The 27,618-nt window shown below is 38.5% G+C and overlaps 2 protein-coding genes across 4 annotated transcripts; one reads left to right on the top strand and one right to left on the bottom strand.

Moving 5' to 3' along the window:
• The first annotated feature begins 107 nt into the window (after positions 1-107).
• On the top strand, positions 108-23,095 carry camsap3 (calmodulin regulated spectrin associated protein family member 3). Of its 3 annotated transcripts, none has more exons than XM_023348796.1 (18): positions 108-604; positions 7,062-7,324; positions 13,319-13,459; positions 13,655-13,741; positions 14,303-14,335; positions 15,037-15,175; positions 16,164-16,303; positions 16,389-16,464; positions 16,571-16,613; positions 16,737-16,792; positions 16,998-17,034; positions 17,116-19,153; positions 19,250-19,374; positions 19,604-19,884; positions 19,992-20,085; positions 20,358-20,482; positions 20,575-20,693; positions 20,792-23,095. In XM_023348796.1, the coding sequence occupies exons 1-18, from the start codon at positions 472-474 to the stop codon at positions 21,089-21,091; spliced, it is 4,230 nt and encodes a 1,409-aa protein (XP_023204564.1). In that variant the 5' UTR covers positions 108-471; the 3' UTR covers positions 21,092-23,095. The 3 variants fall into 3 exon arrangements, with proteins under 3 accessions (XP_023204564.1, XP_014329585.1, XP_023204561.1); XM_014474099.2 differs by having other exon boundaries at positions 16,962-17,034; XM_023348793.1 differs by lacking the exon at positions 14,303-14,335 and having other exon boundaries at positions 16,962-17,034.
• Positions 23,096-23,219: 124 nt separating this feature from the next.
• On the bottom strand, positions 23,220-26,830 carry LOC102216798 (nuclear receptor subfamily 5 group A member 2-like). The gene is made up of 7 exons (XM_023348806.1): positions 26,575-26,830; positions 26,032-26,147; positions 25,775-25,916; positions 24,295-25,016; positions 24,066-24,185; positions 23,824-23,971; positions 23,220-23,703 (listed from the first exon to the last, which is right to left on the bottom strand). Exons 1-7 carry the CDS (start codon positions 26,672-26,674, stop codon positions 23,456-23,458), a joined length of 1,596 nt encoding a protein of 531 aa, XP_023204574.1. The 5' UTR covers positions 26,675-26,830; the 3' UTR covers positions 23,220-23,455.
• Positions 26,831-27,618: the final 788 nt, after the last annotated feature.

The following is a 27,618-nucleotide window of genomic DNA, read 5'->3' as shown; positions in this document are numbered from 1 at the left end:
CCTTTCACAAGGAGGGCCCGCCCTCGTTGCGCATCCTTAATTCCTATTGGCCAGTTGGGTGAGCGAGCGATGCCAGTGTGGAGCACCTGGTAGTCACTCATCGCCTGGACTAAAGTGGAGCTGTGTACAGTGAAGTGACAACACAGCAATGCGGACGAAGAGAGGCTGAAACGATTGGGAATAGTCCGGCTTTCTGTAACATCTCGGGTGTTTCTGAGCTTCCTCTGATTGTAAAGTATAACGAAGCGGATATTTCGTCTTCAGGAAGACGTAGAAGAGGACATTAGCTGTCTGAAAAGCCAAACCGGGGCGGATATTTCCCGAGGAAAACCTGAAACCACATCCGTATTCCCAGCCCTGCGGTCGTGTGGAATACTCAACTAAAATAATGGTTGCCTGAGTATTTTTATACACTCTTGCATATATTTTTTTGCCAGCATCGCTTGCGATTTTTTTTTTTACAGTGCCGCTATGGTGGACTCCCCCACTAAGAGGAGGACTTTTGTGGTCCCAGACATAAAGCCATTGGATTTGTATGACTGCAGTAAATCAAAAATATGCGCAAGTGTAGGATGGCTGCTGGCGAAGTCCTACGGGAGTTCAGGTAGGTTTTTGTTCGGGCCTGCTGGCTTAAAACCCTGTTTTACTCGGGACCCCCATTCTTTTGTTGTCTGGTAATGTGTTTACATTATTTTAGTGAAACGCACATGCACGGAAAGCAACTGCAGTGCTTGTATTGTTCGGCGATTTTAGCACAAAGAGCCGCATGTGAAAAGAGGACGCTGGCACTGTATGCATTTCTTTGGGACTGTGACACATGTCATTTATTGTCTCTTTGGGTATGTATGTCAGAGAAACGGGCCTCCTCTTGTAGGCCTCCCTTATCAAGCTAACCACTCTGTCCTAATACCAGCCCTGAGGTCTGAAATGACAGGCTACACAGACACGGTACACAAGGCATTTGTGTTCTCAAATATGTTCTTTCATCTGTGATAACAGCAGCTTAAACCAGGCAGACTGAACTGTGGAACCAATAGGGATAAATGAGTTCCCATGTTAAATTATATTCTGCATTCCTCTATGGCAGCTTTTAATTTATTAGACATTCTCCAGTCAGCAAAACTCTTGATTGACAAACCACCCAGCCACTGTGATGGAGGAAGCTTCCAACTTAAAATAAGTAGTATTTTACATACAGCTCAGATATGTGTTTGGGTTGCTTAAACTCTTGTCAGCTTTGACCCTGACATGTTGACGTGTGGCTTTGTTTTAGAACACCAGCTAGGAAAACATTAAAACTCACACAGAGGAAAGGAGACACCCAAGTAGTCATGTGTGCCTTTTCATTCTAGTTGACTTAAAATTTTTTACAAAACGACTCTCTCATCAGTGAAATGATATGTAATCGACTTTAAGGTAATTTAATCATATGTACTGAAAGGTTTAGAGAAGATTACAAATCTTACTCATTTTGCCAATAAAGTTGTTTTGCATGTGTGAGCTATTTTGTTACACAATGCTACACTGATCCTGTGTTTAAGACTCCAGGCTGTTGCCACCTTTGTGTACTCAGTTTAGCACCTCAGCCACACCCTTTGGTCAAAGTCATGCCAAGCCACGGGGATATAACAACAAAACACTGTGATCATGTTTAGTTTCTGTCTTAATCAACTCAATAGCCTTGCTGATAGAGTCATGCAAATTCAGGATACCATCATCAAGTCCTTTCCCAGAAATTCAGCTGGTTAGGACAGATGGCCCAGGAGGAGCCAGGATAGGTCGTCTTAGCTTTTCAAGGGCAGTTAGCTTATTTAAAACAATAGACAACATTTTAACACATTTTAATAGCAGTTTTCAAATACCTTTCTAAGACATGTCCCAGAAATGTATGAAAAGCTTTGTCATCGAATGTAAAACCTCCTCAAAAATAAATCTCCATTTAGTCATAATAATCTGCTTAAGAGGCTGAATTAAAATATTTATGTTGGCATAAAAAAAAAGATATTAAGGCTTAGGGACCAGGACAGCAAGTAGGTTAAACATAATCATTATTCATTTAAGCAAAGGAGCATTCAATGAAATAATTGAAAGACTAAAAATACTGAACTAGAATTTTAATTTCTCTTTTACCTTTTGGCAATGACATCTAGATATGTTGCATGTATTCTTGGAGGACTGTGACATTGTTTCAAAAATGAACTTATATATTTAAATGGGTAACAAAACATGATCCACCTGGAATGTCACAATGAATAAATAATTAACAAATCATCTGAGGGTGACTCAAACTAGTGCTCCATTAAGTTGGAATGAAACTCAAGATTTACCTGTTTAGGCTAGGAGGAAGTCTGTTTTTCAATAAGCAACACTTGCATGCTTTCAGTTTGTTTAAGCCACGTGTTTATGTTATGTCTATTTTAATGCTGTTATATAATAAAACAGGGTGTATTAAAAAAATATGTTACCAGACAATGTTGGTATTATAGTCTAGGATGGGAGTATTCAACTCCAGTACTAAAGGGCCAATGTCCTGCAACTTTTAAGCAGGAATCAATTGGCTCAATTAAGCATACAGTATACAGTCAAGCTCTACATTGTCCTGCTATCATCCTGATTATGTGACTCAGGTTTGAAGAAGCAGAAACGCATCTAAAAGTTGCAGGACACCAGCAATCTAGGGCTAGAGTTGAATATGCCTGGTCTAGAATGTTTGCTTGTTGTTAGTGTTCAGTCAGAAAGTTTAAATTGTGTACAAGGTGATTTTCTTTAAGACCAAGCCTCAAGCCTCACTGTTGCTGAATTTTACTTTAAATTTCAGGGACTTCAGGTCAATTTACCCATTTGCCACTTCATACAGCCATTTTGTGTCTTTGTATTCTCCATTTCAAATCTATAAACAAATCATTTTGTGCCCATGGGCTTAAAACATTTTGTTTCAGTGTAATGTGTATTTTATTTACGTACTTTCACGAATTACAGACAAACATGTTTGTACAAATTCTCAGATTTGAAAATATTATTCGAAGATAAGTTAATACCTGAAAATTTACCCCTTATTGTATGAACCATTGCAAGAACTTGATGCACTAAAGGGCATCAAGATCTAATTTAGAGTTTGTTTCTATCATCTCTTCATATTACATACTTGCCCTCTCCTCTATTGTTGTCCTGTTTACTTCTGAGACGTAATCACTTTCACCCTTTAGGATGTAGCTCAGTGTACACCGGTCCTTTAATGCAATCAAGCTTTGTGTGCTGCAGTAGAGCAGTGCCTGTGTTAATGTTACAGGATACAAAGGGCTTTCAGGGCTAGCATGTTTATAGTAAGTGGATCTTTGAGGCCATGTGAAGATGAGACGCTTCATATGTTGTGTTTTGTCTCTCAATCGGATTGTGGTCCAGAGATCAATATTTGCTTGCTTTCAACACTATTTTAGCCACACAAAGAAAATATATTGTTTCATTTATTTTTTTCATCTTAATGTAAATTAAACTGAAGAATTTTTGCTTGCAAACCTGTTCCGCTGCACACCAGTAATGATGATGATCAATGTGTGGGTTGAATTTAAATGTTCTGAAATATAGTTGATAAAAAATTGCTATGGTGGTCTCTGTTATTCTGAGTTTGAGTGGATACATGGAGTGTGGGCTGCTAACATTGCTTTTCTGACTAGAGCTAAGTTTTGGGGCAACAGAACAGTACCTGCTTTGTTCTAAAAATAAAACCCGGTAATCATATGTGTTTGATCCTTTCAGCCACATGATGAGGACATCTGAAACAACAAGCAGTATTACACTGAATGTCAGTGAATTATGTACTAAATAACAGAGTTTTTAAAAGTGTTCAAGCTTTTGACCATCAGACCTTCTTTAAATGTGTTATTCTTAAATTGTCAGGATGCTGGTGGTTTGTTCTAAACACCAGCAAAGTTTCTTTCATTCTGAGGGAAATTGTTACTTTGAACATTTGAGTGCCAATGTTTTGCACAGAAGCCTGTTCTGCTGTGTGTTATGACCACTTTGAGAGATGTGTTAATGTTCTATGACCCCACCGGTATGCTAGCTCAATCAGTCAATGAAAAGGGACACGTTTCCTGTTATCCAACTGTCCAGGTCAGTTTAGATACCAGCTAGCACAGCGGACCTGACTGCAGCTTTGCTTGTAAATTGTCAGTTCCTCCAGACTTTTCAAAACTTTTTACAGTTTTACATAAATAACTGTTTTGCATATCTGCTCAGTTACCTTTTCTGCTAGCATGAATAGGAAAAGGTCAAAGTGAGCTGCCTCTGTTGTCAGGATTTACCATATTTGATCCACTGATGGACAGTCGCTTCCTTATTTTTACCTGGAGTAATCTGCCAGTGGTACACACTGAGTCAATAAACTTCGCAAACTTTTGACTTTTGCCTTCTCACTCAAGCTAATAGATAAAGCACTGACTCATGACCTGTAAAAACGAGAGGTTCTTGCACCAGCCTAGGCAAACAAATAGACTTTTTTTTTAAATAAAAATGTTTTTAAACAATTGTATGTATTTCAATATCAGCAAATTATGTTGTTTTGCTATTTTATGATAAGTTGCATTCATATCATAACCTCCCATTTGTTTCACTGTCATTAGGATTTAAATGGCAAAGATTTGACTTTATAGTGAGTTCTTTATGCATCTGCTACTTGAAATGTGCCACTGGCTTTAAATTTGATATGTGATGGACCAAGTCATTGTTCATGGTAAGTCACATAGGGAAATTATTCTCAGATCAGTCTATATCATCTCGCTGAGTTGTGGTATTTGCATCCGCTTTGCCTTCTAGGGGAGATCTTACCACATTTTTATGTATGTATACATTAACTACTTTAGCTGCTGATAGGTATTTATAACTTTAATGTGAGCACTGTTGGAGTTTTAGCTTTTGAGACTTTAATATTGAAAAAAATGTAACAAGTGACGTTCAGTTTTAAACTTAAATGTCCAAATGTTTTCTGTGCTTTCATTACTGATGTTTCCATTTCTAAAGGACCTTTGTACTGTGAGACACTTATTTACAGACATCATTGTTAATGTTTTAATTAAAAACTGCTTTATTTGTGGGTGTGTCGAGTACAGTTTTAACACATTATTTCTAGTGTAATGTTGGTAATCTAGGTCTTAAATACTCAGTGACCAGCCTAAAGATGTGCTTAGTTTTTTTCCTTATTCATATTTGCAGGAGAAAGGTGTGTCATAACTCTTGATGCATTAGGTGAATGTTGGAACTGGGAAGTTATAACCATTAGTTTGTTGCGTATGTTTAGACAGCAAATTCTTTTTAAGGCGTATTACTTGTAAGTTTTCTTTGTTTTTTTTTTTTTTTTTCAGGAGACCTAGTCACTTAAAACTTACCAGGTTTTTTGTATCTTTGTGTTTAATTTTGAACCATACATTTAAAATCCAATTATAAATTAGTCTACAACCACAGAGACAAAGTCATTTAATGTTCAGACTTTTATCTATCTGTGAATGTTGCTTTGTCTTTTCAGTCTGTATTGTTTCAAATACATGCGTTGTAACAACGCTGTGACTGAAAGATGAATCTTTATTAGCGACCATGTGGTTGATGAGCAGACAGGGGAATTTTAAAAACTACACAACTAAACCTGCTGTCTAGAACTCTCAGGTTATCTGTTTGTACTTTTTTTTTGAAAAAGTAAATTTTTTGATTTCCTCATTCTCAGATACATTGAACACTTCATCGTATTATATCCTGAGTGTAGATTCTTAAAGTTGCAACAGATCCTGAAAAGCTCATCAAAAATCAGGCTTCTCTGAAAACAGTTTGATTTACTGCCTCTTGGTATTTTGACCTGAGCAAGTCGGGCACCTTCAATTAATCTCTGAAAATTGTCAGCTAGTTTCAGAAAAGTACATGTGCTCAATAAGAATGGCAAAGAAAAAAAAGTCGTAATTTGGGAGTGGCAACTTCTTGAGTTTATTGTGATGTTTGTTTTTTTACTTACTTCTGTAATTATAACTGGGTGGTATAAACAGCTGGCTTAATCTGCCCCTCTATGTGCCTGAAGGCAACTTTTAAAACTAGCTAACTGTTTTGCTTTGGTTTCTACCTGAAGTTATTGAAAATGGTAAGGGTGATCATTTTTTAACACATTTTTTGGGCTTAAAAATATGCCAAGCAAATAATTTTTCTTGACTGTTCTACTTTATGTGAGTATGGAAATAATGTGCAGTTCTACTTGAGCAGCAAATTACAATTCAATAAACAAGGATCAAGAATAACTTGTTCATATAAGGCACACATTTTTTTCTATGTTTAAACCCATTCTACTTTCCGTATCACTTGACATCCAGGAAGTGTTTTTGTTTCCTAGGAGCCATTTATGTCCTCCCTTGGGAATTTTTCTGTCTGTTTCTGCAAAAGTGTTTTGCCATTGTGATCTGAGCCATCTGATATGTGAAGCTGTTTGGTTGTCGACAAATCTTCTCTGTTTACTTCAGAAGTGTGTCGGTCATGGCTAACCTTGAGTGTTTGGATTGTATGTAAGATCCCACTGTTATACAAATATATTTTTTATTATTTTATATTTGCTTCCAGAGCCTTATTTCAAAATGTGGTTTGCACACTTCTGGCTGAATTAAATGTTCCCCTCTGCCACTTGTTAAGTTGTAGTTTTGCTCAGTAAGTGTAGTAGCTCATTTCCAAACTCCTCAGGTTTGTTATTTTTGTGCTGAGGGCTATGCTTGCTTTGTTTACAGGTGTGGATGAACAGTGCATCACCTCTCAGACATCTGTTTAATCTTCCTGAAGGTGTTTCCTGGTTAAACAGGATTCTAGCTTAGCCCTTTTTAATTTAATATTTTAAGTAGTTCCTCCATAACTTTACCTGCACATATCCATGTGACTTTAATATCTTAATAACACCCATTTAATTTGGGTTATTTATAGTTACTCTTGAGTTATTTGTCTGTTATATGACCTTTACCTGCAATACAAATGACTGTTACCAAACCATGGTTTAAAAATGCTAATTAATCTAATTGTGATCTGTTTTTGTCCATTAATAGAAAATGTCCCTGCAGAGCTGCGTGACCCCTTCTACTGTGACCAGTATGAACAGGAGCATCTTAAACCTCCAGTCACACGCCTGCTGCAGTCCTCAGAGTTGTACTGTCGGACCTACAGCATCGTAATGGGGAGTACTGGATCGGAGGCACAGCCCAAAGACAACGTCGCCCTGCTGCAGATCCTCACCCAGAGCGGCGTAGTCGCCAAAGATCAAGGATCCTCAGTGACTGAGACAGACCTGCGACATAAACCCATCAAAATGGTAATATCTGCCAAACCTTTTGTGGAGCATTTTTACACTTTTGCAGAATAGGATTAAAATAAAGACTTTAAACTCACCTGATTTTGAATTATTTTTAAAATGTAAGAAACAGATAATTGCACAGGCATCTGCATCGCCTCCTTATTCAGTAAACTGCCTCCAAAATCCAGCGCTAGGCAAACGTGTAACAAGAGCAGTTTTTGCTAAAATTGAGAACAGTAATGTAGTGAACAGCATTGTGTGCATGATTTGCTTATTATTTTTTGTGCCTTATGTTTCTCTACTGAAGCCAGTTCTGTTGTTCAGAAAAAAATAGAAGAGGTCAGGTTCACTTTGCTGTTATTGGGCCATGTTTATGCTTTGATTCTGGGGATTAAAGGACTTCAAAAAGACCCTTACTCACTGAGCCCTTCCCCCAGTGCCATGCACGTCCCTAACTGATCTCAAAAGATGAGTGGTTCCAGCTGCAAGGACGAGGGCATGACTACTTTACTTTCAGGGTGTGAGAGGGAGATGGAGTCCATGTACAATAGAAGGTCCAGATCAGAACAATAGCTAGAGAGTTCTAGTGAAACTTTAGCTGCTGTGTTGAGAGAATACATTGAGCTGGCTCAATGAGTTTAAATCAAGAGAAACAGGTTTGTCCTCTTAACTGCTGACAAAGCCTCTCTGTATGTCTTTCACTCTTCTTGTGACATTATATGGCTCACAACTGTTCAGCCTGAAAATTAATTTATTATATATAGAAAATATAATTTTTGTATATGATTTGCATTAGCTAGATGACATTTAAAGTGGTTTACATTGCAGTTTATATAAACCATACCATTTACACTGATCAAAAGCCCACAAAATGGGTGCACACACACTTTTTTTTTTGAAAACGAGGCCCTCCTCAGGGATTTGTAGGGAACATTGTTGTACAGGGACTCATATTTGCTCCACTGCAGCCGATTGCTTGGTACCACAGCTTGTACTGTACACCTGATGACGGCAATCTTTTTCATTCTCCTTTTCAGTCATTGGTTGCATTTCAGTGAAGTAAAAATGAAATCTTGTTCTCTGAATCCAGCAGAGATGGGTTAATACCATGCCAGTAAGAGCTTACACAAAACAAAAGACAGGAATGCACAATCAGTGGACCGACAGTGTTGTTGGTTACAGTGCTGTACTGCTAGCTTCCATAAGCAGCACTTTGGATTTTGTTCTACTGTGCAAAGACTGTTTCTTAGGCATAAGAGTTGGTGTTTGAAATAGGTTAGTTGTCTGATGATGAGCCAAATTTCAGGCTTGGAGCAATATGCCCTATCATCAATTGAAGCAGTTCTTGCAGAAAACTGGTTAGTACTTAACTTTTTTCTTTACTCTTTTTTTTCATTATTATTATTTTGATTTATTTGCTCTCTAAATCTGAATCCACATTCTAGTAGAGATGAGTGGTAAACTTTTTTACAGCTGGAAAAAGCTTTTTCAACCAAAAAACATATAAAATCTTCAGTGTGTTTTTGTTATTTACCCTTTCACATGTTTTTCTGATTATTTACATCCAGCATATTTTCATCATACTTGCACAATAACAAGCACATTGGAGCATCAAGAGTTTTCTTAAACCTCTTAAAAGCTTTGGCATTTTCTTCTAATTTCATGTATGACACTGAAAAACCTGAAATAGCTGACACTAAAGGAAAGCTAAAAGATTTGTAAATGTAAATACACAGGTATCTGTTGTTCTTGGTTGTCATTTTGTGCACCTCAGATTTTTCCACTTTAGACAATGGCTGTTCTCTGCTTTATCACTTAGGCATAAAGCTTTTCTCTGACTGTCTCTGCCACTGCTACAGTCGCTATTTGGTACTGTAGTGTATTATCCCTAGTTATGGACCGCTTTTGGAGTTTGTCTGCCAGTGACTGGCAGTGCAGCTTTTATGGCAAGCAGAGAAAGTGGGTCATGCTGCAGTATTACAAGGTTGGAGCATCAGTGTGGTTCCTTGCCAGTAAAACAGCTTTTGCAGCAGTGGCAATCTGCTGCAGGTTGGCTCTTTGTTAAAGCTTCACATTTCTCTAGATGGAATTCGCAGCTTTGCCTGTTTACTACTGCTGCAGCCAAGTAATTTGCTTTTACATTGCAGATTTCATTTGGAAAGGTCAAGGTTGTTGCGTTAACGTTGTTTACTGATTTTTGGAAAATTGGGTTATATTTAAATCCAAACATAAATCCATCAAATAAAGTTGATGTTATTTTGTCTCTTCTTATATCTACATCGGGCTGGAGCTTTGGTAATCTGAAAAACTGTAATAAAAACAGAGGCATAACTCCCCTGTTAAAGTATACACTATTTCTAATAAAGAATGGTGATATGGATCCTACTTTTTTATGTTTTATTTTGATTTTGCTTCCTTTAATATTTTGTAAAATGTCCTTAATCAAGTAAAGATGTTGATGTAGTTGTAATCAAAGTTTTCTATATTTTAGTCAATGAGGATCTATCAGTTTTTGGGTTATTCTGCTTGCATCTGCTCGGCCCCCATTACTCCTCAGATTGAGGATAAAGATCTCTGAAGATTAGGCATAATCTTCTATATAGACTGAACGTCGTCTTTCATGATTGGTCAACATCCTAGAGATGACCACTGACCCCCCGTTCCCTAGTTTCACATGTTAAGTGAATGATTGCAGTGCTTTTTGAACAAAAAATGTACCACAACCAGGTCTCATTGACTCCTTTACTTCAGTAACTCTGAGCCATGTGAGTTATGCTTGTTAAGATTGTGAAATGAGAGGTGTGACTTGAAAACCATCAGCCTTGTTGTCTAGCTGGCTTCTCCCGCCATGCCAGCTCTGCTTTTTATGTTCACCTTTAGTGAGGGTTTGTCAGGATGGGTGGGTGCAACACAAACTATTTAGTCACACCTTGAAGCAGTTTTACAATATCTAGTATTGACATTGATTAAATAAAGTTGATCATAATGTAGCTAGATTTCATTCTTGTCCTGTATTGCGTTTGTTTTATCAGAGACGCTGTCTTAGGGAATAGTGCTGTGTTGGCAGGTTTCTGGTTAAGTGAACATCAGTCAAGAGCTTAGCTGAAACCGAAGTGGCAGAGTATCAGAAACGGTAACAATCACCTTACACCATTTATTCTGCTTTGGTCTGTTGCTGTTTAGAAAATAATTGTTTTTATTAATTAATCTTTGAAATGTGCTGCATTTATTTTTGTGTATGTTTATTTTGAGCTGATTTCCCGTGATTAAGTGCAAGGTTCATGTACATATGGGTATTAACCTCTTTTCCAAAATCCCTGGCTGGGCCCCAGGCCTGCTTGATCCCCCTGTTTGTCTCCCCATCAAACAGGAACAAGGCAGGGACGGGGGATGGGGTTAAGTCATATTTCAGACGTAATCCCTTCAACATGACTTTGTCTAATGATCAACATAATGCCTTTTTCTTACCTTATTTAACAAATATCCTGTAAAAGTAGTTTTTGTAATCATGTTTTAGATGTTTAATGTTAAAGGGATTTGTTGTATATTTTTGCTCTCTACAAATATATTGCAGAGATGCGGGATGTTTCAGAGAACCAGGGTTAAGCCAGCACAAATCAGTACTGCAGTCAGGCTTGTTCTCAGATGCATTATGGGTCAGCTGGCTGGTTGTTATGGTGATCTGGCAGGCTCAGAGCTGTGTGCTGGAGTGGCTTCTCTCTCTACTCATTAGGGAACCTTGTGATTTAGCTTAGCAAACTCCCCTGGGCCTGCAGTGGCAAATCTGCAAGTGGCTGCAGCTCATTCTTCCTGTTCTGTTTAACTTTTTTAAATATTTTAAATCATCATTTGAAAATCACATTACCCAACAAAAGCAGAGTTGGCCACATGGTGGTGGTTGTTGTGTGTCTTGTCTCTATGCTGCTGTAACTGCGAAATAATTTCCCTGCTGGGATGAATAAAGTAATTCTATTCTATTCTATTCTATTCAGGCGCACATTTGTGGCTTTATTTTTTTTGTTACCTTTCGAGTGTTGAGCTGTGGTAGAAATCTAAGCTAATTGTAGAAATGTGTTATAATTAGAAATTACTTTGTGTTTTATAGATTTTAATTATATTTTTATACGTTACGGTATTTTTTTTTCTAGAATATTTCCCTTTTTAGTGGAGTTCCAAACGTTTTGAGCTACGTCTCCCAAATAGGCAGATGTGGGAATCTCACAGGCAGAACATTTTTTGAAACATGCAAGACTCTGTACTTGCATGTTGCATATTTGTATCTGTTTAGTAGTGGGCATTGTAGGAATCTTTAATATTTGCATATTTTTCACTGTACTTTAAAGATTGTAGAAAACAATTATACGACAAATTACAACTACTGCTGTTGTGCTTACAGCTTCTGAAGAGGACAGTAATACACCTGACAGTAATTCTGATTATGACAGCTTGTTTATCATTTCATTCATGCACTGTGCAGTAAGTAATATAGATTACATTTAACAGAAACTATCGACTCTATTAACAGATCATTTCGCAAAACACAAGAAGTGTTTTATCTTTTATTAACACTGGTTAATAAAATCATATGCACAATCCTCAAATCTAGTAGGAAGCAAAGAGCTGGTCGTTTGTAAAGTCACTATTTGTATTTACCAAAAAGGCAAGCTATGTCTCATAACCATGAAAGTTACAGCTTCTTAGTTTGTCAACAGTATTTGGAGGGCAAACCACCTAGGGCCCCAGTCCTTGCTCTGAATATCCTAATATTATCTGACAAATGTTTCCTAGCATAGCCTGCTCTGCCAGGGGTCTTCCCAGGTCAGCACTTTACCGCTGGGTTCAGTAGGCAGACATGTATGCCAGGCTGATTGTCAGCTAAACTGCTACTACTCTGTATCTGGGCAAAAGGGAAAGGATGTCTGGCAACTGTATTTGTTAGTAATTAAAGGAACTAGGCAATGATTTTCTCAGATTATGCTCAAAAGTGTTGATCAACTGAGTAGCCTATTGATGGGAATGAGTTGATTTTGCTCAGTCTTTTCTCTTGTAAGTAATTAATAAAAGCAGAAAAACATATGTTTGAGGATGAGGGATAAGCTGTTAAAAGAATAACCTTATGTACAAATAATTGTAATCTTTTCAACTGTTTTGTCCTTCTGTGAGGACTGGTAATTAGATCTGGTCTAAATGTAAATTTCTTGTCTCTGGGAAATTATTGATGGTAAACAAAAGAAAATCATTATTAAACTTGAATAAACTAGAAAAAAATAGGTTTAGATATGTTTGAATTGTAATGCTGTAGTGCAAACAGAGCACCACTACTAATAAGTTAACAGGTTTAAAGAATTAACATTCTCGCTTTGACTGAGCTGATAAGGTTGGTGCTACATTTAATGAGCTCTGTAATGGTCTCCTGTGCATGAGGAAATACCCAAAGGATATAGTTGTAAATATGAATGTTTCCATTTATATTCTGAACTCACTTTCAACACATTATTTAGTCTTAAACCTAATAAGATACATCTCTTCTCTCATGCAGTTTTTCTTTTCCATTTGTGTTTTCTTATTGTTGCATAACAACCTTTTTTTCATCTGGCATATCCTGCATGTGTGTTTTTTACATGAGTCATATGGAAATATTTCACTGTGTAAAAGGTAACGCAAAAAAGGGAAAATAGATGAAGAGTGACGGCTCTAGGACCTGTGTCATCATATTACAAGTCTGCTGTCTATTTAATGATTTAATGGATGTACAAACACAGGTCCAAAGTTCACCCACATCTACTGTTGTTTGTGTTTGCCTGCTGAAAAAGTTTGAGACGTTTTTTTTCCTGGTCAACCAGTGGGTTATAGTGACCTCTAGAGGATACTGCTTGTAAACAGTGACAGGCCTGCAGCAGGCAGAAATGATAAAAACAACTGTTCAACAATATTGTATTCACTAATTAGTTGACGTCACCTCAGGTCTGGAGTTGAATTCCTTTTCTTTTTCTTCTGGGATTTTTTTTGCAGAGTGCCCATCTTGCAGTGATGGATGCCTTGATGGCGGTGGGAGCCATGGGAACTGTGACTGCAGTGAAGACGTGTGGCTCTGCTGAATTACTGGATGGAGCTGCTCGTTGGGAGGATGCTCTGCTTCGCTGGGTTAACGTGGTAAGGAGTAAACAAAGCATGTTTTAAACTCAGATTTTTATTATTTTTGAACGCATTGATTTATTTTTATCCCCCTCTTGCTGGAGACATATTATGTAATTCACATTTACTTGTGATGTATGATTTTATTGTATGTTTTACTACAAATATCTATGGTTAGTATGGATTTGAACAGTTCTGATGATCTGCTCTTAGTTAAACCAGAAGCTGCGAGATCGTACTGAAGGAGCTCAGACTGACTCGTCTCAAGCAACAACAGAACCCCAACCTGTTGAGCCTTCTGTGAGTATTGCTGATATCCAGAACAACTCGGCACATGAACCTCTGAATCTTTTCAGAATTATTTAAATGGGTTATATTTAAAATAGGAAGAAGACATTTGTCATAAGAAGCAAAAATCTTTTGATCCGTATAGCTAATTTTCTGTCATTTTTGTAAACTAAGTGGCTTTTTTCAGGCGCAGTTAATCTTAAGAAGTCAAAGTGAGTTTTAATAATGGCCAATGATTGGTGCAATGCTACAAAAACTAGTTTATGCCTAACTGTTTTTTGTAGACAGACGAACAAATACTGTTTGTAAAAATTCAGGATCAGTAATATCTCTTGTAAAATAAAAGCAACAAGGGAGAAAGACACAAAATAGGATAAAAGTGGACTTCTGCAAACTTTACAACAACCTCAGACATAAAGCACTTGAAAAAGCAAATTTCTTTTGCAATTTCAAGAAACTGTCCGGTTTGTCTTTTTCCTCCACTATAGTCTTAATACCTGTCCCTGTGCTCCTGTTCTCTATTCTCCTCCTTTTTTTTTCTTTTTTCTGTTACTCTCTCCTTTGCTCTGACAGTGTCCTACACGCTGGTATTGGAAACTTGTTCCTGTAAGTTCCCTCCTCTTTTCTGCATCCCTATCCGTCCATCCTTCCAGTGTCCTCATCAAATTTCTCAAAATTCTGATCAGGTCTGTTCTTTTAATGCCCATGAGCTGGTTTGAGTTTGGATTTTTGCATCAAATCTTTGTTTGCACTGAACAGCACTTGATTAAAAGTATAACAGCAATGCAGTTTCAGGACAGGTCCAGAAGGCATTATTTGTGGAGACATGAGTAGTGCATGAATCATTGTTTTAAAAAAGCTGGACTTTGCCATGTGTATGCTGGTTTCTTAGGTGCTGTGTGTTTGCACGGGTTTTATCATAGAGGAGTTTAGGCAGGTGTTTCCTGCCTTGTTTTGTATTCTGCAAAACAAGGGAGAATACAAAACTAGTTATACCTGAAATGTTTTCTCCCGTTTTTCTCTTTCTTCAGGCTCTCTTGACCCCCTTTCTCACTTTTTATCTCTGAAATAGTTTTCGTCTTTGCCTCAATAACAAGCTCAACCACTCTCACCTCCTTTTGCATGTCCTTAGCTTTACTTTTTATTTGTCCTCTTTGTCTGATTCAAAAGTAATTCCTAACCTGTCGCAAGCAACAGGTGGGACAAGAGTGCGCACGTGTGTCCTTAAGGAAATGACTAATACATCAGATTAAAATATTAGTAAAGTCATATCAATTAATTTGTTGTTTTTTTGTCTGTTATAATAGCTCCGCTACAGGAAGGATAAAATTCAGTCCAAAGTGAAACCAATCTTTCCAGAGGTGAATGAAGTTAAAGATCTCTCCAGTGGTTGTGCTGTTGCTGCTGTCATACACTACTATTGCCCTGGACTACTAAGGCTTGAAGGTACTGACATTTTTTTTTTTAATTCTGTGCTTTAACAGAGTGCCTTTTAGCAGGATATAAATCATAGCTCAACAATTGGATGATGGTAGCAGCTTATACAGCAAGAACAACACAATACTAAGTTTAGTATTGTATACTAAACAATACAATCTCAATTTGTCAATTGAGATTGACAAAAGTGTTTTTGATTTTAATATAATTCAACTTTTGTTTTTATCTCTAGCAAAAAAGGCATGATCCAATATTTTTTTTGTCAACTGTTTAATTAAATATATAAATTTGGACAAAAAACAATATCTTTAACTTAAAAAATGTTCCTAATAACAAATAAAAAACTATAAATATTAAAATAATTTGTTAAATGTATTTGAAAAACTAAGAAGAGATAAGACTGGACTTCCAATAATGAAAAATTAATCTTGAGTGTCATGTTTAGCAAAAAACAAAACTAAGACTTGTTCTTGATACTTAACTTAACAATTGTAATGATTATTTCACATGAAATTTAAACTCAGTATAAATATCTGGAATAATTAGATATTTAGAGGCATTTTGAAAACTATTTCTAATTATTATTTTTTTGGTACGGGTCCTCTTTGGTCTGTTAACAGAGAATGCAAATCACCAACCATTTACCTGATAAATGCCTCTAAGGTTGTTCACACATCTTTTCACATGGAAACACTGAAGTTGGCATATTGCCTGTAGTTAAAAATTTAAACAGGTAAAACAGCTCTTTAAATAACTATATTGGAATCCACAAGTAGTGTGCTAACCTCAGTTCGCAATTCAGTTTATATCTAAAGCACCAGGTCACAACAAATGTTGTCTCAAGGCACTTTACAAAAACGTCAATTCAGTCCAATCAACAGTAAGATCCCAAGTCAATTACATCATTCCAAATTGATCCTAGTTACTTATTACTTGAGTTAATATAATGACAACAGGCCATGTCTGTCAGTTTAACACTTTTACTCCTGTCTGTAAGATGTTTGTATGAAGGACTCCATGTCGGTATCAGACAGCCTGTACAACCTGCAGTTCATCAGAGAATTTTGTGACAGCTGTTTGAAGGGCTGCTGTCACTTGGCACTTGAAGATATGCTATACACACCACAAGAGCTTCAGGTAACCACTCTGTCATTATTTGACTTGTACATTAAAATTACATGATGGTTCTCTAATATCTGACTTGATGTGTTTCATCCTGTAGCTCAATTTTCTGAGTTTCCTGTCTGAACTGCTTTACTGGTTCGAAGTACAAAGGCCAGAATTTGTTCAGCCAATAGGTGAGTGTCGCAGGTTTGCGTTCTTTTGTAAATGTTGAGCATTACACTGAAGATGAAATCCTAATGGATCTAACATGGACCCAAATGGGTTCTCCCTTTTCATCAGATGAATCCACACCAGTGACACAAAGTAACACCAGTGGTAACAGGTATAGAAATGTTTTGATTTTTGTTTTTGTATGAATAAATACATTTAATAAATATTTATTTTGCATCTAGATTTTGTCCAACAGTTATTGAGAGCTAAAACTATATATTTTTCCACTTTATAGTACTTCTCCTTCCATCTTCAAGAAACCCTTTCTCCCCATTTCTTCTTCTGCATCAGGTATTAAGTCAGTCAGTTTGATTCCTCTCAGTCATTGTTTTTGTTTCAGTTTTGTGGTGTTGTTTCCTTATTTCTATATATATTTTATGTATATTTTGTTTGGTTATTGTGTGCATCCCTGTGATGTTTGCATGCCTTTACATGTTTGTCTGTGTCCCATTGTACTCAGGACCTTTGACTCAGTCTACCTCAATGTCTCATATAGAAGGAGTTGGAAAGACATGGAGCAAGAAACCTCTCAGGTAGTGCTAGTACACAGAGTATATTAACTGTTACATCCACCAGTTTGGTTTTACTTGAACTTGCTTTCCTCTTTCTCTTAGTCGGCCCTTGTCAGCAGTATCCTTCAGCATCCCTTTTGGCCTTGACAGTGATGTTGATATAGTGATGGGCAACCCTGTAATAACCCGCTCTATGAGCTCAGATCAACTCAACCCAGCAGGCCAAAACATTAATCAGCCCTACACTACTCCTGAAGACATTAGCCATTTGGTTGGTAAGGCCCCTGGACCAAACGGTCCTCAGAGAGCATCATGGGCCACACAGACTCCCGTTATTCCAAGGCTGGCTGAGGAGAACAGACTTGAGACAAATGAAACTGGAGAGCTGCCCACCATTGAAGAGGCTCTCCAAATAATTCACAATGAAGGCAAGATGGAACCTAGATTACATCCTGATGGTGCTCCTGATGGCTTCTACCTCCACTCACCTGATGATTCTGCAAGTTCTAGATATGATGGCAACATGACTCCCATAAGCTGCTCTGCCCCTACGCACTCAGGAATGATGTACCAGCCTAAAGAGTCCACCAGGGAGCCAGCTCGCACCAGAAACACCTCAGGATGTTCACGGGATGATGACTCAGTCTTGAGAGATGGCAGTTTAGATTCAGATGCCTTAGAGGACCTGCCAAAGGCCCAGTCGACTCCAAACACACCAGCAGTCCATGCAAACTCTTCCATTGGCTATGCTAAGAATTCACCTGACAGTGGGGTGAGGATGACCAGCTTTGCAGAACGCAAAAAGAAACAGAGCCTGGATTCTCCTAAAGGTAGCGACCCATCTTCCCCTCAGATGACCTCTTGGGCACAAAAGTCTGAAGAAAGCCCGAGTAAGAGCCCACAACTAAATAATGAGATGACTGAACTGGGAGTTCGGCTTGAAGAAAAAAGAAAAGCCATTGAAGCCCAGAAAAAACGTATTGAGGCCATTTTTGCAAAGCATCGTCAAAGACTGGGGAAGAGTGCTTTTCTACAGTTGAAAAAAGAGCAGAATGATGTTGACTCTGAGGAGAAAGGAGAAGAAGATCTTTCACGTTTGACTTTGGAGGAAAGACTTGCTCGAATGGAGGAGGAAGGGGAGGAACAAGATCAACAGCGCCTCTTTGTGGAGGATGATATAAGTGGTAGAGGAGGACATGTGCTCATCAAAGAGGCCAGTCAGACACCTGGTGAAAAAACGGTAGCCCCTTTAGGGGATTATAACAATGCTGTGTCCAAGTTAACTGCAGCATTGTCCTCCCTGCAAACTGACATGCAGCGACTGAGTGAACAGCAGAATCAACTTATCAAGAAGAAACCTGCAGCATCCACGAACAAATCCTGGGTTATTCCAGCCGACCCTAATCCTTCCAACTCAGCTCCTGCTTCACGCATCTCACGAGAATCCACCCGAGGTTTTAATTTAGCGTCCTCTTCTCCCTCACCATCACGCAAAATGGCAAACCCTTCTGCTCCTCCTAAATCTCCTAAAGTTCATCGAAGAGCTCAGTCTGTACCCCCTAAAAGTCCAAAACACAGTCGCCAAATGGACCCAAAGTTCCCAAAAGATTCAAGGGTTCTCAACCCACCTCAGAATGTGGACCGTATCCCCCATCTTCGTCGAGTAAATCATTTGCAGTCCCAGGTTCGGACTTCATCCACCTTCTCTATAGGTGACTCTGATAGCCTGGATGAGCTACGTTCATTTGGGCCGACTCCTGTCCCCACACCTTCGTTGACTCCTATACCAACTCCACCTCCTCATCCTGCAGCAGATGACGCCCTATCAGAAGTAGGCTCCAATGATGGACAGAGTATTTTTAGCATGGACATGGAGGCAGGACGCTCACACAGTCCCCTGGTAAAGAAGGAAGGGCTTGCTAGTGCAGGATGCAGCTCTGGTGCCCCTTCAGAGTGCTCCTTCGAGAGTGAAGCCCCAGCTGGAATGTCCAATGGCAAACATAGCAGTTTAATTGAGATCCCACTCTCTGCCTTGGGACCAGAGGGGGAAGAGGATGACGAAGTGCCTGATACATTATCAGATTCAATGAGTGATCGAATGGAGCCAGAATCGAAGGCAGGAGTTGGTTTCTTTTTCAAGGTTGGTACTACATTTCATTATTTTGGTATCTGGTAAACCTTGGTTTAGGTCAGTGTGTTAATGACTATTCATGTCTACTTGGTTTTGTCTTTGTAGGATGACAGGGATCGAACAGAGGATGAGATGGCACAGCGAAGAGCAGCTCTTCTTGAGAAGCAGCAAAGGAGAACCGAAGAGATGAAGAGACGCAAACTTGAGCAAGAGAAGGAAAAAGAATCAAAGTAAGACTTTTCTTCTTTTTTCCATTTATGCAGCTGGTGGCATTGCTAAATATGAACAGTAATAGTGCATACAATAAAACAGTTTTAGCACAATAAACACTCCCTAATGACTCCTGTACAATCATATATGTTTAGATTATAGTTTTTAAGTCACATTTACATTTGTTATATCTGCATTCCTAGTATTATACATTTTGACATTGTGCTCTCTGTCGCCCTCTGCTCTTAGCAAGCCGCAGTGGATGATCATTGAAGGCTGGGGCAAGAATGAAGAAACATCCCAGACCCCAGGCACCCCTCCGGCATCACGTACCCCACCAGCAGAAGGCACTCCCCAACGCAGAGGAGACTTCACCAGGCAGGAGTATGAGAGACGACAGCAACTCAAGATTATGGAAGATCTGGACAAAGTGCTGAGGAAGAAACCTACAACAGTCCGTGATGTGAAGAAACAGAGACCTAAGACAGTTTTCAGAGATGACTCAGTTTTGTCCAATAGTCCCGTCAAGGGTAAAGGCTACCGACACCACCACCAAATTTCTAAGTTTTAGAAACTTTATCTCTTCTTTTGCTTGTTGTTTTTTTTCTTATAACATGTTGTTGTTGTTTTCTTGTAGGAAACAGGCTGAACAAAGGGAACTTCCACTCAATGATGAACCTGTCCTCTATGGCTAATGACTCTGGAGGGCTGACTGTCAGGAAATCTCCAAGGTAACACACAGAGATAATAGTTTAAATTTATTTATGTAGGGGCTTTAAATGTTGGCGCTGTTTGCCCTGGACAGGTCACAGAACATTGCATTAACCGTCAGAGAAAGAGGACCTGGATAATGGATTTTTACAATGAACTAGTTGTTTAATTATTTGTTTGTGTTTATCTGCCTCTAGTTACAGTTGCTGTGGTAGTCGTTATCAGTGCTATCAGGTGCAAAGGTGATGGTGACGATTAATGTCTGTAACCCACTTTGGGTTTTTTTTCCTAGCCGATCACACTCTCCCTCTCGGTCACGGCTAATGTCACCAGGGCGAAGGAGTGCCCAGAATGGGGAAAAAGACTGGGAAAATGGATCCACCATTTCCTCCCCAGCTTCCATTCCAGAATATACAGGTCAGTGATTCATTCATGGCTAAAGTTTGTTTTTAAAAATGTGAGCATTGTTTTATTAGAGCAGCATATCATGTGTGAAAACTGTTTTTCAGGACCAAAGCTATACAAGGAACCGAGCTTTAAGTCCAACAAGTTCATCATCCATAATGCTATCACTCGCTGCTGCCTGGCTGGCAAGGTTAATGAACCACAAAAAAACAAGATCGTCGAGGTAAACAATGCTGCTACGTTACGGTCTCACTAAGAGGCCCACACTAACATGGCTCTTGCTTACAAACTCTGCTTGTCTGTTGGTGTTTGTCTTTTCAGGAAATGGAAAAAAGCGCAGCCAACCATTTCCTAATCCTCTTCCGAGATGCCAGCTGCCAATTCAGAGCAGTTTACACCATGAACCCTGAAACCGAGGACATGGACCGGCTGACTGGCATTGGCCCACGTAACATCAAACCTGAGATGGTGGAGTCCATTTACAAGTATAGCTCTGACCGTAAACAGTTCACTGTCATCCCGTCCAAAACCATGTCAATGAGTGTTGATGCCTTCACCATTCCTAACCACTTTTGGCAGAAGCGCCCAGGAACACCTAAAAAGTTGAATACCCCAAATTAAAGACTCGCCTATGGTTGGGAAAGATGCTATTTTCAGGAAATATAAGTTGACTTATTCTTCCTTTTTGGTTCCCTGGCTAGTGTGGAGTGTCAGATCGTTCTGTTGGGGGGAAAAATGGAACGACTGCTCAGGTATTTTTCCCGTTATCAGCTTGGACCCTGAGAACCGAACTAGTGACTTGCCAAGAGAATGAGTCAATCCCTCTTTAAATCGGCCACTCGAGCTAAAAGAGTTTATCTCCAGAGCTTCTGACATGTTCTGAATGATCCACTCAGATTGTAAAATGTAATGGGCCAAATTTAATTTGGACAAAAAAAACAACAGTTTTCCTTTTTCTCCTCATGCCTTGCCTTACCTTGCCATGTCCGAGTCTTGTTTTATGACTCGAAAAGGGAGGGGAGGGGAGAATTACACTGCCTTTGCCCGCACAACAGTATTTTGGGTACAAGCAGCTCCCACCCCTCAAAGTTTTGGTTTGGTTTCCTTTCGCTGCCTTTTCTTCTTCCAGGGCTCCGTTTCCCTCCAGTATACTGAGACACATGGCTCAGCTCTCTACTCTGATTGGAAATGAAGGCTGAAATGTATAGGCAGTTAACGCTGCTCTCATATGAATGTAGGGCACACGCTAGCCGCTCCTAGTCAGGACCAGAAAATACCATAGATATACCAGAGGCTACTTTCACTGCAGATTGCTTTACACATTCGAAACTGCTTGTGCCCCATATTTTCTGCACTCCACTCCTTCAGCTGTAGACATCTGGATGTTTTTTTTAATACTTTTTGACATGTGTTTTGCTAGCAACTGATTGAGTCTTTGAGAGCTAAAAGAAGAATGAAATTTCCTGTGATTTTTCTGTTTATTGGTTGTTTTCATGGAAATAATGGTTTGAGCTTGTCTTGCGAGCTCCGGGGGGGACAAAGATGAAGGAGAGCTTCGTCATGTTTATCAATACTTGGATAAAGCTCTGTATGACAATGATAATCAATCTTGATTTAATATATACTGAATGCTGAATACTTTCTTTTTTTGATGATGATTTGTAAAAATTAAGTTGACCTTTGTGAGCTACAAATAAGCTAGCCTGCTGCTTAAGCATTAATGAGATGTATGTTTGAGATGACAGTGAGTGAATGAGAACGAATTTGAATTGTTCAACAGCTGAAGTTCCTGATACTGTTTTAGGATAAATAAATTGTGTAGGTCACTGAGCTTGTTTCCTAATGCATTATTCCCTGTTTATATGTCCGGGCATATAAACAGTAGGTTTCTTAACGAAGGATCATTCTGGACTGTAACAGCCCTCGTCTACCCCACAGTCTCTTGAGACTCCTTCATGTACAACTGGGGAATGTAAAATGCCAAAAGCTTTTTTTTTTTTTTTTTCTTTTCTCAGTGCTAGTTAAAAAAATGACTCCAGAATTTCTTGATTAATTCAATACTGGCAGAAAATCTTGAAAATTAGCTCTTTCTTTGCAGTCTTGCTGCATTATTACAGTTGCCACAATGCAGCTACCTTCTTCACAGAATGCCTCCGTGTAATGTGTTGTTTGAAGGGGACTCCTATGGATGCAATGTTGAAACCATAAATAAGAAATAAACTGTTGATTAAGTAAGTATGTGTGTGGGAGATTACGTGTAGATTTAATAAATGTTTGTATTTATGTGCTTGTAAAGCTTCATATGTGGTAGTGAAGACTATACTTTGATTCTGTGCAATTCTCCCTAAAACTCATCATCCAGAGGTATATTTATTTCCATTTGAATTATTTGACAAATTTATTTTTTAGTTTGAGGTTCTCTGTCCTTTTCTCTCCATTTCTTTTGTTTCTTTTTTTTTTAAATGAAGGTTATACTGTATGTCAAATTGCCATTTCAGAAAAGATGTCATAAGTTTGTTTTTTTTCTTCTGTTTTCTTATTTGCCAGTACATTTTGTATGTTCATTTCATTAAGTGACTCCTTGACAACTGGACCAGAAAAATAAAATCCTTTTTAAATCATCCACATTGATTTTTTTTATTTATATTTTTTTTCATTATTTGATAATCATCTTTTTTTCCCCCCCATATGTTTGTTTTAGAATTTGCATGTGGACTAGATACCTTCTTTGAAAAGATATACCGCAGAGTGAGAGTGACTAGCAGATTTTTATTTTATATTTACAAAAGTTATTAGACACAAAATTGCTTGACTTTACTGAATGTATTTTATTGCTTTTGTTGAACAGTTTTGCTTTTCCTGTTTACATGAAATAAGATGACACCTGGGTCCTAATTTAACACTGATAAAGAAACCTCATAGCATGACCCATCTTCATCTTAGAACATCTTTGAAGGTGACAATTTTTCAAACTTCAACACCCTCCTAGTTGTGCTTAGCGTGCAGCATCTCCGCAAGTAGAGAGTTGCAGGGTAAATCTCCAAGAAGGTGACGCTGGTACAAATAGTGCTCAACTTGCAAGCTAATGCTGCGCACTTCTGGGAGCCGAAGAAGCAACTGCCCAAACTTGTCCGAGTGTCCCGGGTGGCTCTGCTGGGTATGTTCCATCAGAGCTCTGTTCACCCTCTCCTGAGTTTGCTCTACTTGTCTGCGGTTCTGGACTGATTTCACATCTGATGTGTTTAAAAAAAAGCACAAAAAATGGGTTGAACACTAATAGCAACTGCATTAATGGCAGATCAAAAATAAGGTAGATACTTGACTTTAACAACTATTGAATTAAGAACACTAACCTGGGTTGAACAGGACAAGGTATTTAAGACAAACAAACTCGTGTCTGTCAAACTGGAGTGCCTTAAGTTTGAAAACAAGGTCTTGGGTTCTTGATACTAAACTACTTAAAGTCGTTCCAGCCTGGGACATAATGGTTGACACTTCAATCTGCATCACAATGAATCACAGTTAGTAATAAGTGTGTGAATGATGAAATTAAACATACCTCTATATCTGTACAGATAAGTGTCTAATACTTAACCTGTTGACCTGTGACCAGATAAATACAACCTTCTTTTCCATGAGTGACTTGTCTGCAGAGGTGGTCTAGGACCAGCAGCTCACTCCAACAGCTTTGCAGCAGCGACATCTGATCATCCACCTATCAGAAGCACCAAGGTGTGCAAAGTAAAAGACTAAAACCCTTGAACTCTAGAAACTGCGTAGATCTTATCCTGCTGCTGACTGGTAGTGTAGCAGAATTTCCTTACCTTGAGCTCTTTAAAGAGATTGCTGTTTCTGGCCCACTCCACAAGTCCAAACAGAGTCTGGTCAGCTATTTTGCACATGATGCTGAATGTATTTAGGCAGTCATGCTTCCCTCGATTGGCCTGCTCTCTTTGCAGACTAGCCAAGACTTTGGTGCATAGCTGACCCTCATCTTGTTCACCCTCCAGGAGCTGGATAAGGAAGTTGGGAGAAGGAGTGGTTGGTGGAGGTGTTGTCTGAGTACCAGCCTGGGAAATAGCAGGTGCTGAGTTTGGTGTGGAGCAGGGGGAAGATGTTGGTGTGCGTGTTGGTGTGAATGTGTGGACTGAAAAGTGTGTGGGAGCGGGATTGTAGCTGAAGCTGGGTTCCCCTTTATCCTGCGAGTATTCAGGGAAACTACAACAAAGTCCACGGAAAGGCATGGATGAAGGTGATAGCCCTCTATGATTGTTCATGGTACAGTCCAGAGGCATGGGTTGACAACTTCGCTCCATCCCAGACGGATACATAATGTGGGATAGATGAAAAGCAGCTGAAGACGATGCATTGCTTGTTGGGCCACTTGTTTGATGGTCATTTGGAGATTGGGGACCAGGCGTTTGCCTTGTTTCCATTTTAATCCTGTAGGGATCTGTGTTTGCCTTTTGCTGTTTCATCTGCCTGTCGCGTCTGTACAGAGGCCCAAACTTATTCCTGCCACCTCTCATACGATCTGCTCTTACAGCTGAAGGCAAAAAGAAGTCATAATTAAAAGGGTTTGATACCAACACTTGTAACATCTTTGGCAAAAATAAATAAATAAATAAATAAATAAATAAATAAATAACATTACTTGGGGCCCAAGTGGAATAACATATAATATTTGAACCACATTTACAAATTTCCTGTATTGAAATTTTGCCAATTTAGCCAAATCTAGAATTAGTTTCATAAGGAAGAGATGGACATTTGCTCTGCCATGAAAATAGGATTTCCTCCTTTCAAGAAGCTTTTTCTTTTTCTGTTTTTTTAGTCACACTTAAGGGTTTCAGATATATCATAATATTGAGTTAATACAAAGGACTAATTTCTAATGATAATTTGAATTATTAAGAGAGAATAAGGTATCTAGAACAGCAGATCAGCCCAATAGATGTTGCTCAGTTTTTTTTTCTTTTGTGGAATCACGATTACCACCTTTAAGAAAAATTAATTTATAATTCAATAATAGAGGCAACCATATTTATTTTTTGCAAAGAAAAACAAATATGTATTGGTTTTGGAAGGCATTTTTCCATTGATAGATAAAATCCTAATTTGAAAACTGCTAATTGATATACCTTTTAATTATAATAAATTTTTCAGTATAATTTTTCAGTGTAATTAACATGAAACATTTAAGTGTAACAAAATCCCTGCAGAAGATGTCTAATGATGCTTTTTCACAGCAGTGGATGTGACAAAGAAGCAGAATTACATCAAAAGTGTTGAGAGATTATATACCTTCTTTTCTCATGCCTACAGCCAGACACTTCTGGAAGCGGCAGAAAGGACAACGTTTTCTTTGGGACAGGTTCATTGGGCAGCGTTGTTGCTCTGAACAGGTATAATGCTTGTTATTCTGCACTGAGCGTTTGAAGAAGCCCTGTGTGAGAAAAAAATGCTGCTAGTATGTTGATTCTGTCTGAGGGGGCAAAACCTAAATGAATCTGGGTCTCCATAATCACAGAAGGACCACATATCAACAACTTATTCCATACCTTGCAACTCTCACAGGTAAGCAGTCCATAGTGGTATCCTGACACCTTGTCACCACAAACCGGACAGCTCTCCTCTGACTCTGACCGACTGTCTGCCTCAGTCTTTTGTTCCTGAGCTACCAAAAGATAGTAGATATATCAAAATATGTGATTAAATTTTTGACACATACTTATGAGTAAGGAAATGTATTAAGATCAATACCGCTCACATAAAATGGGGTTTATTGCTCAGCTATTGAGCAGACAAAGGATATTACAGGACCATCCCTCCACTGGAGAAAGTATCTTATCACTCATCTAGATTTGTTCGACTTTGATAACATGCATGACCCTTACATAATTTCTACCTACACCATGTGTAGTGAATGAAAACTGTCCCACATAAATTTCTGAATCTAAAGTCGTTTAAAGTTATTCTTTTTTCCTCTGCAAGGACTCATTGCCTTGCCAACAGCACATGTACATTTTACAAAAAGTATTATCATGAAAAATGTTTTAACAAATTTTTAAAAAGTTTCACTTTGCAATCCATGCCGTACTCACATGTTGATGAACCCTCCTGGGTTAACAAATCCTCTGGATGGCTACCAGAGAAATGGGCAGGAGGCTGGGGCTGTTGTGTGTAATAACCAGCTATGTCCATCTTCTTGGGACATGAATGCTACAGTCAGCTTAGTTTGATCTTCATTGTTGCAATGACCAAGAGACAAGACAGTCACAGCAGGAGAGCCAGAGAAAAGCCAGGCGGTGGTCAGGCCCAACAGCTCTGATGGACTGACAACTGTTGGAGGCCCACATTTGGACTTTGGTCCATAGTGGGTGTCATAAAACCTCTCCTGACTGGCACTCCTAACCAGTCAGTATATCAGGAAGCAAGCTAGCCCGCCAACCCCTTCATGGGGGACAGATAGCCACCTGCTGGAATCTTACTGAAGTGAAATCACTTCTGGATCACTGAACCAATCTGAATCCCAGCAGATAATCTTAAGATATTAAGATTATCTTAATAAGAGTCCATTAAAGAGCAAACAGGACCACTGCTAAACTACAGACATGCAGATTTGACTTTAGATTCTCTTGTATTCTTATTTTAAGGTTTGCTAATTGTGAAAAGCGCGCCTGCTTTCCAAAACATACTTTAACGTTTATCCTGTTTAAAAACGATGATTAAATTACTAAATCTCCAAATTGTGCTGAATATTAACATTTTAATAATACTGCAAAAAGATTGCTCAATATGTGGGTTCAGTTTTCTTCTTGCTTGCTTGATTCTCAGCTTCTTCCTTTTCTATAATTGCTATTGGGTTTCAGGGTGAAAGTGGAATTATTTCTAAATATCACCAACAACGATGATAAATGTGGTTATGTATTACCATTCACAATATCATTATAGAATAGCTTACTTACAGATGAATACATAATTTTCCACCTTTCTGTTTTTTGTTATTCAAAACAGTCAACATTAGTTTAGCTGTTGCATAGCTATCAATTTCTGCAAAAAAAAAAAAAAAACAACAAACAAACAAAAAACAAACCTGGTAATAATTGTCTATTGCACTACCAGCTGTATGTTTTTTATTTCTATTG

Source organism: Xiphophorus maculatus, chromosome 16 (assembly GCF_002775205.1).
Source record: "Xiphophorus maculatus strain JP 163 A chromosome 16, X_maculatus-5.0-male, whole genome shotgun sequence".
Classification (NCBI taxonomy): domain Eukaryota; kingdom Metazoa; phylum Chordata; class Actinopteri; order Cyprinodontiformes; family Poeciliidae; genus Xiphophorus; species Xiphophorus maculatus.
The sequence above is the reverse complement of the archived record's forward strand: the minus strand, read 5'-3'. Positions and strand labels throughout refer to the sequence as shown.

Bases quoted from the DNA above. Each gene is read 5' to 3' on its own strand.
- camsap3 (XM_014474099.2), top strand. From the start codon at position 472: ATGGTGGACTCCCCCACTAAGAGGAGGACTTTTGTGGTCCCAGACATA. The intron at 16,304-16,388 runs GTAACCACTCTG...TTCATCCTGTAG, and splicing joins ACACACCACAAGAGCTTCAG to CTCAATTTTCTGAGTTTCCT. The intron at 19,885-19,991 runs GTAAAGGCTACC...GTTTTCTTGTAG, and splicing joins GTCCAATAGTCCCGTCAAGG to GAAACAGGCTGAACAAAGGG.
- LOC102216798 (XM_023348806.1), bottom strand. From the start codon at position 26,674: ATGGACATAGCTGGTTATTACACACAACAGCCCCAGCCTCCTGCCCAT. The intron at 26,148-26,574 runs GTGAGTACGGCA...ATCTTTTGGTAG, and splicing joins CCAGGAGGGTTCATCAACAT to CTCAGGAACAAAAGACTGAG. The intron at 24,186-24,294 runs GTAAGGAAATTC...TGCTTCTGATAG, and splicing joins ATCTCTTTAAAGAGCTCAAG to GTGGATGATCAGATGTCGCT.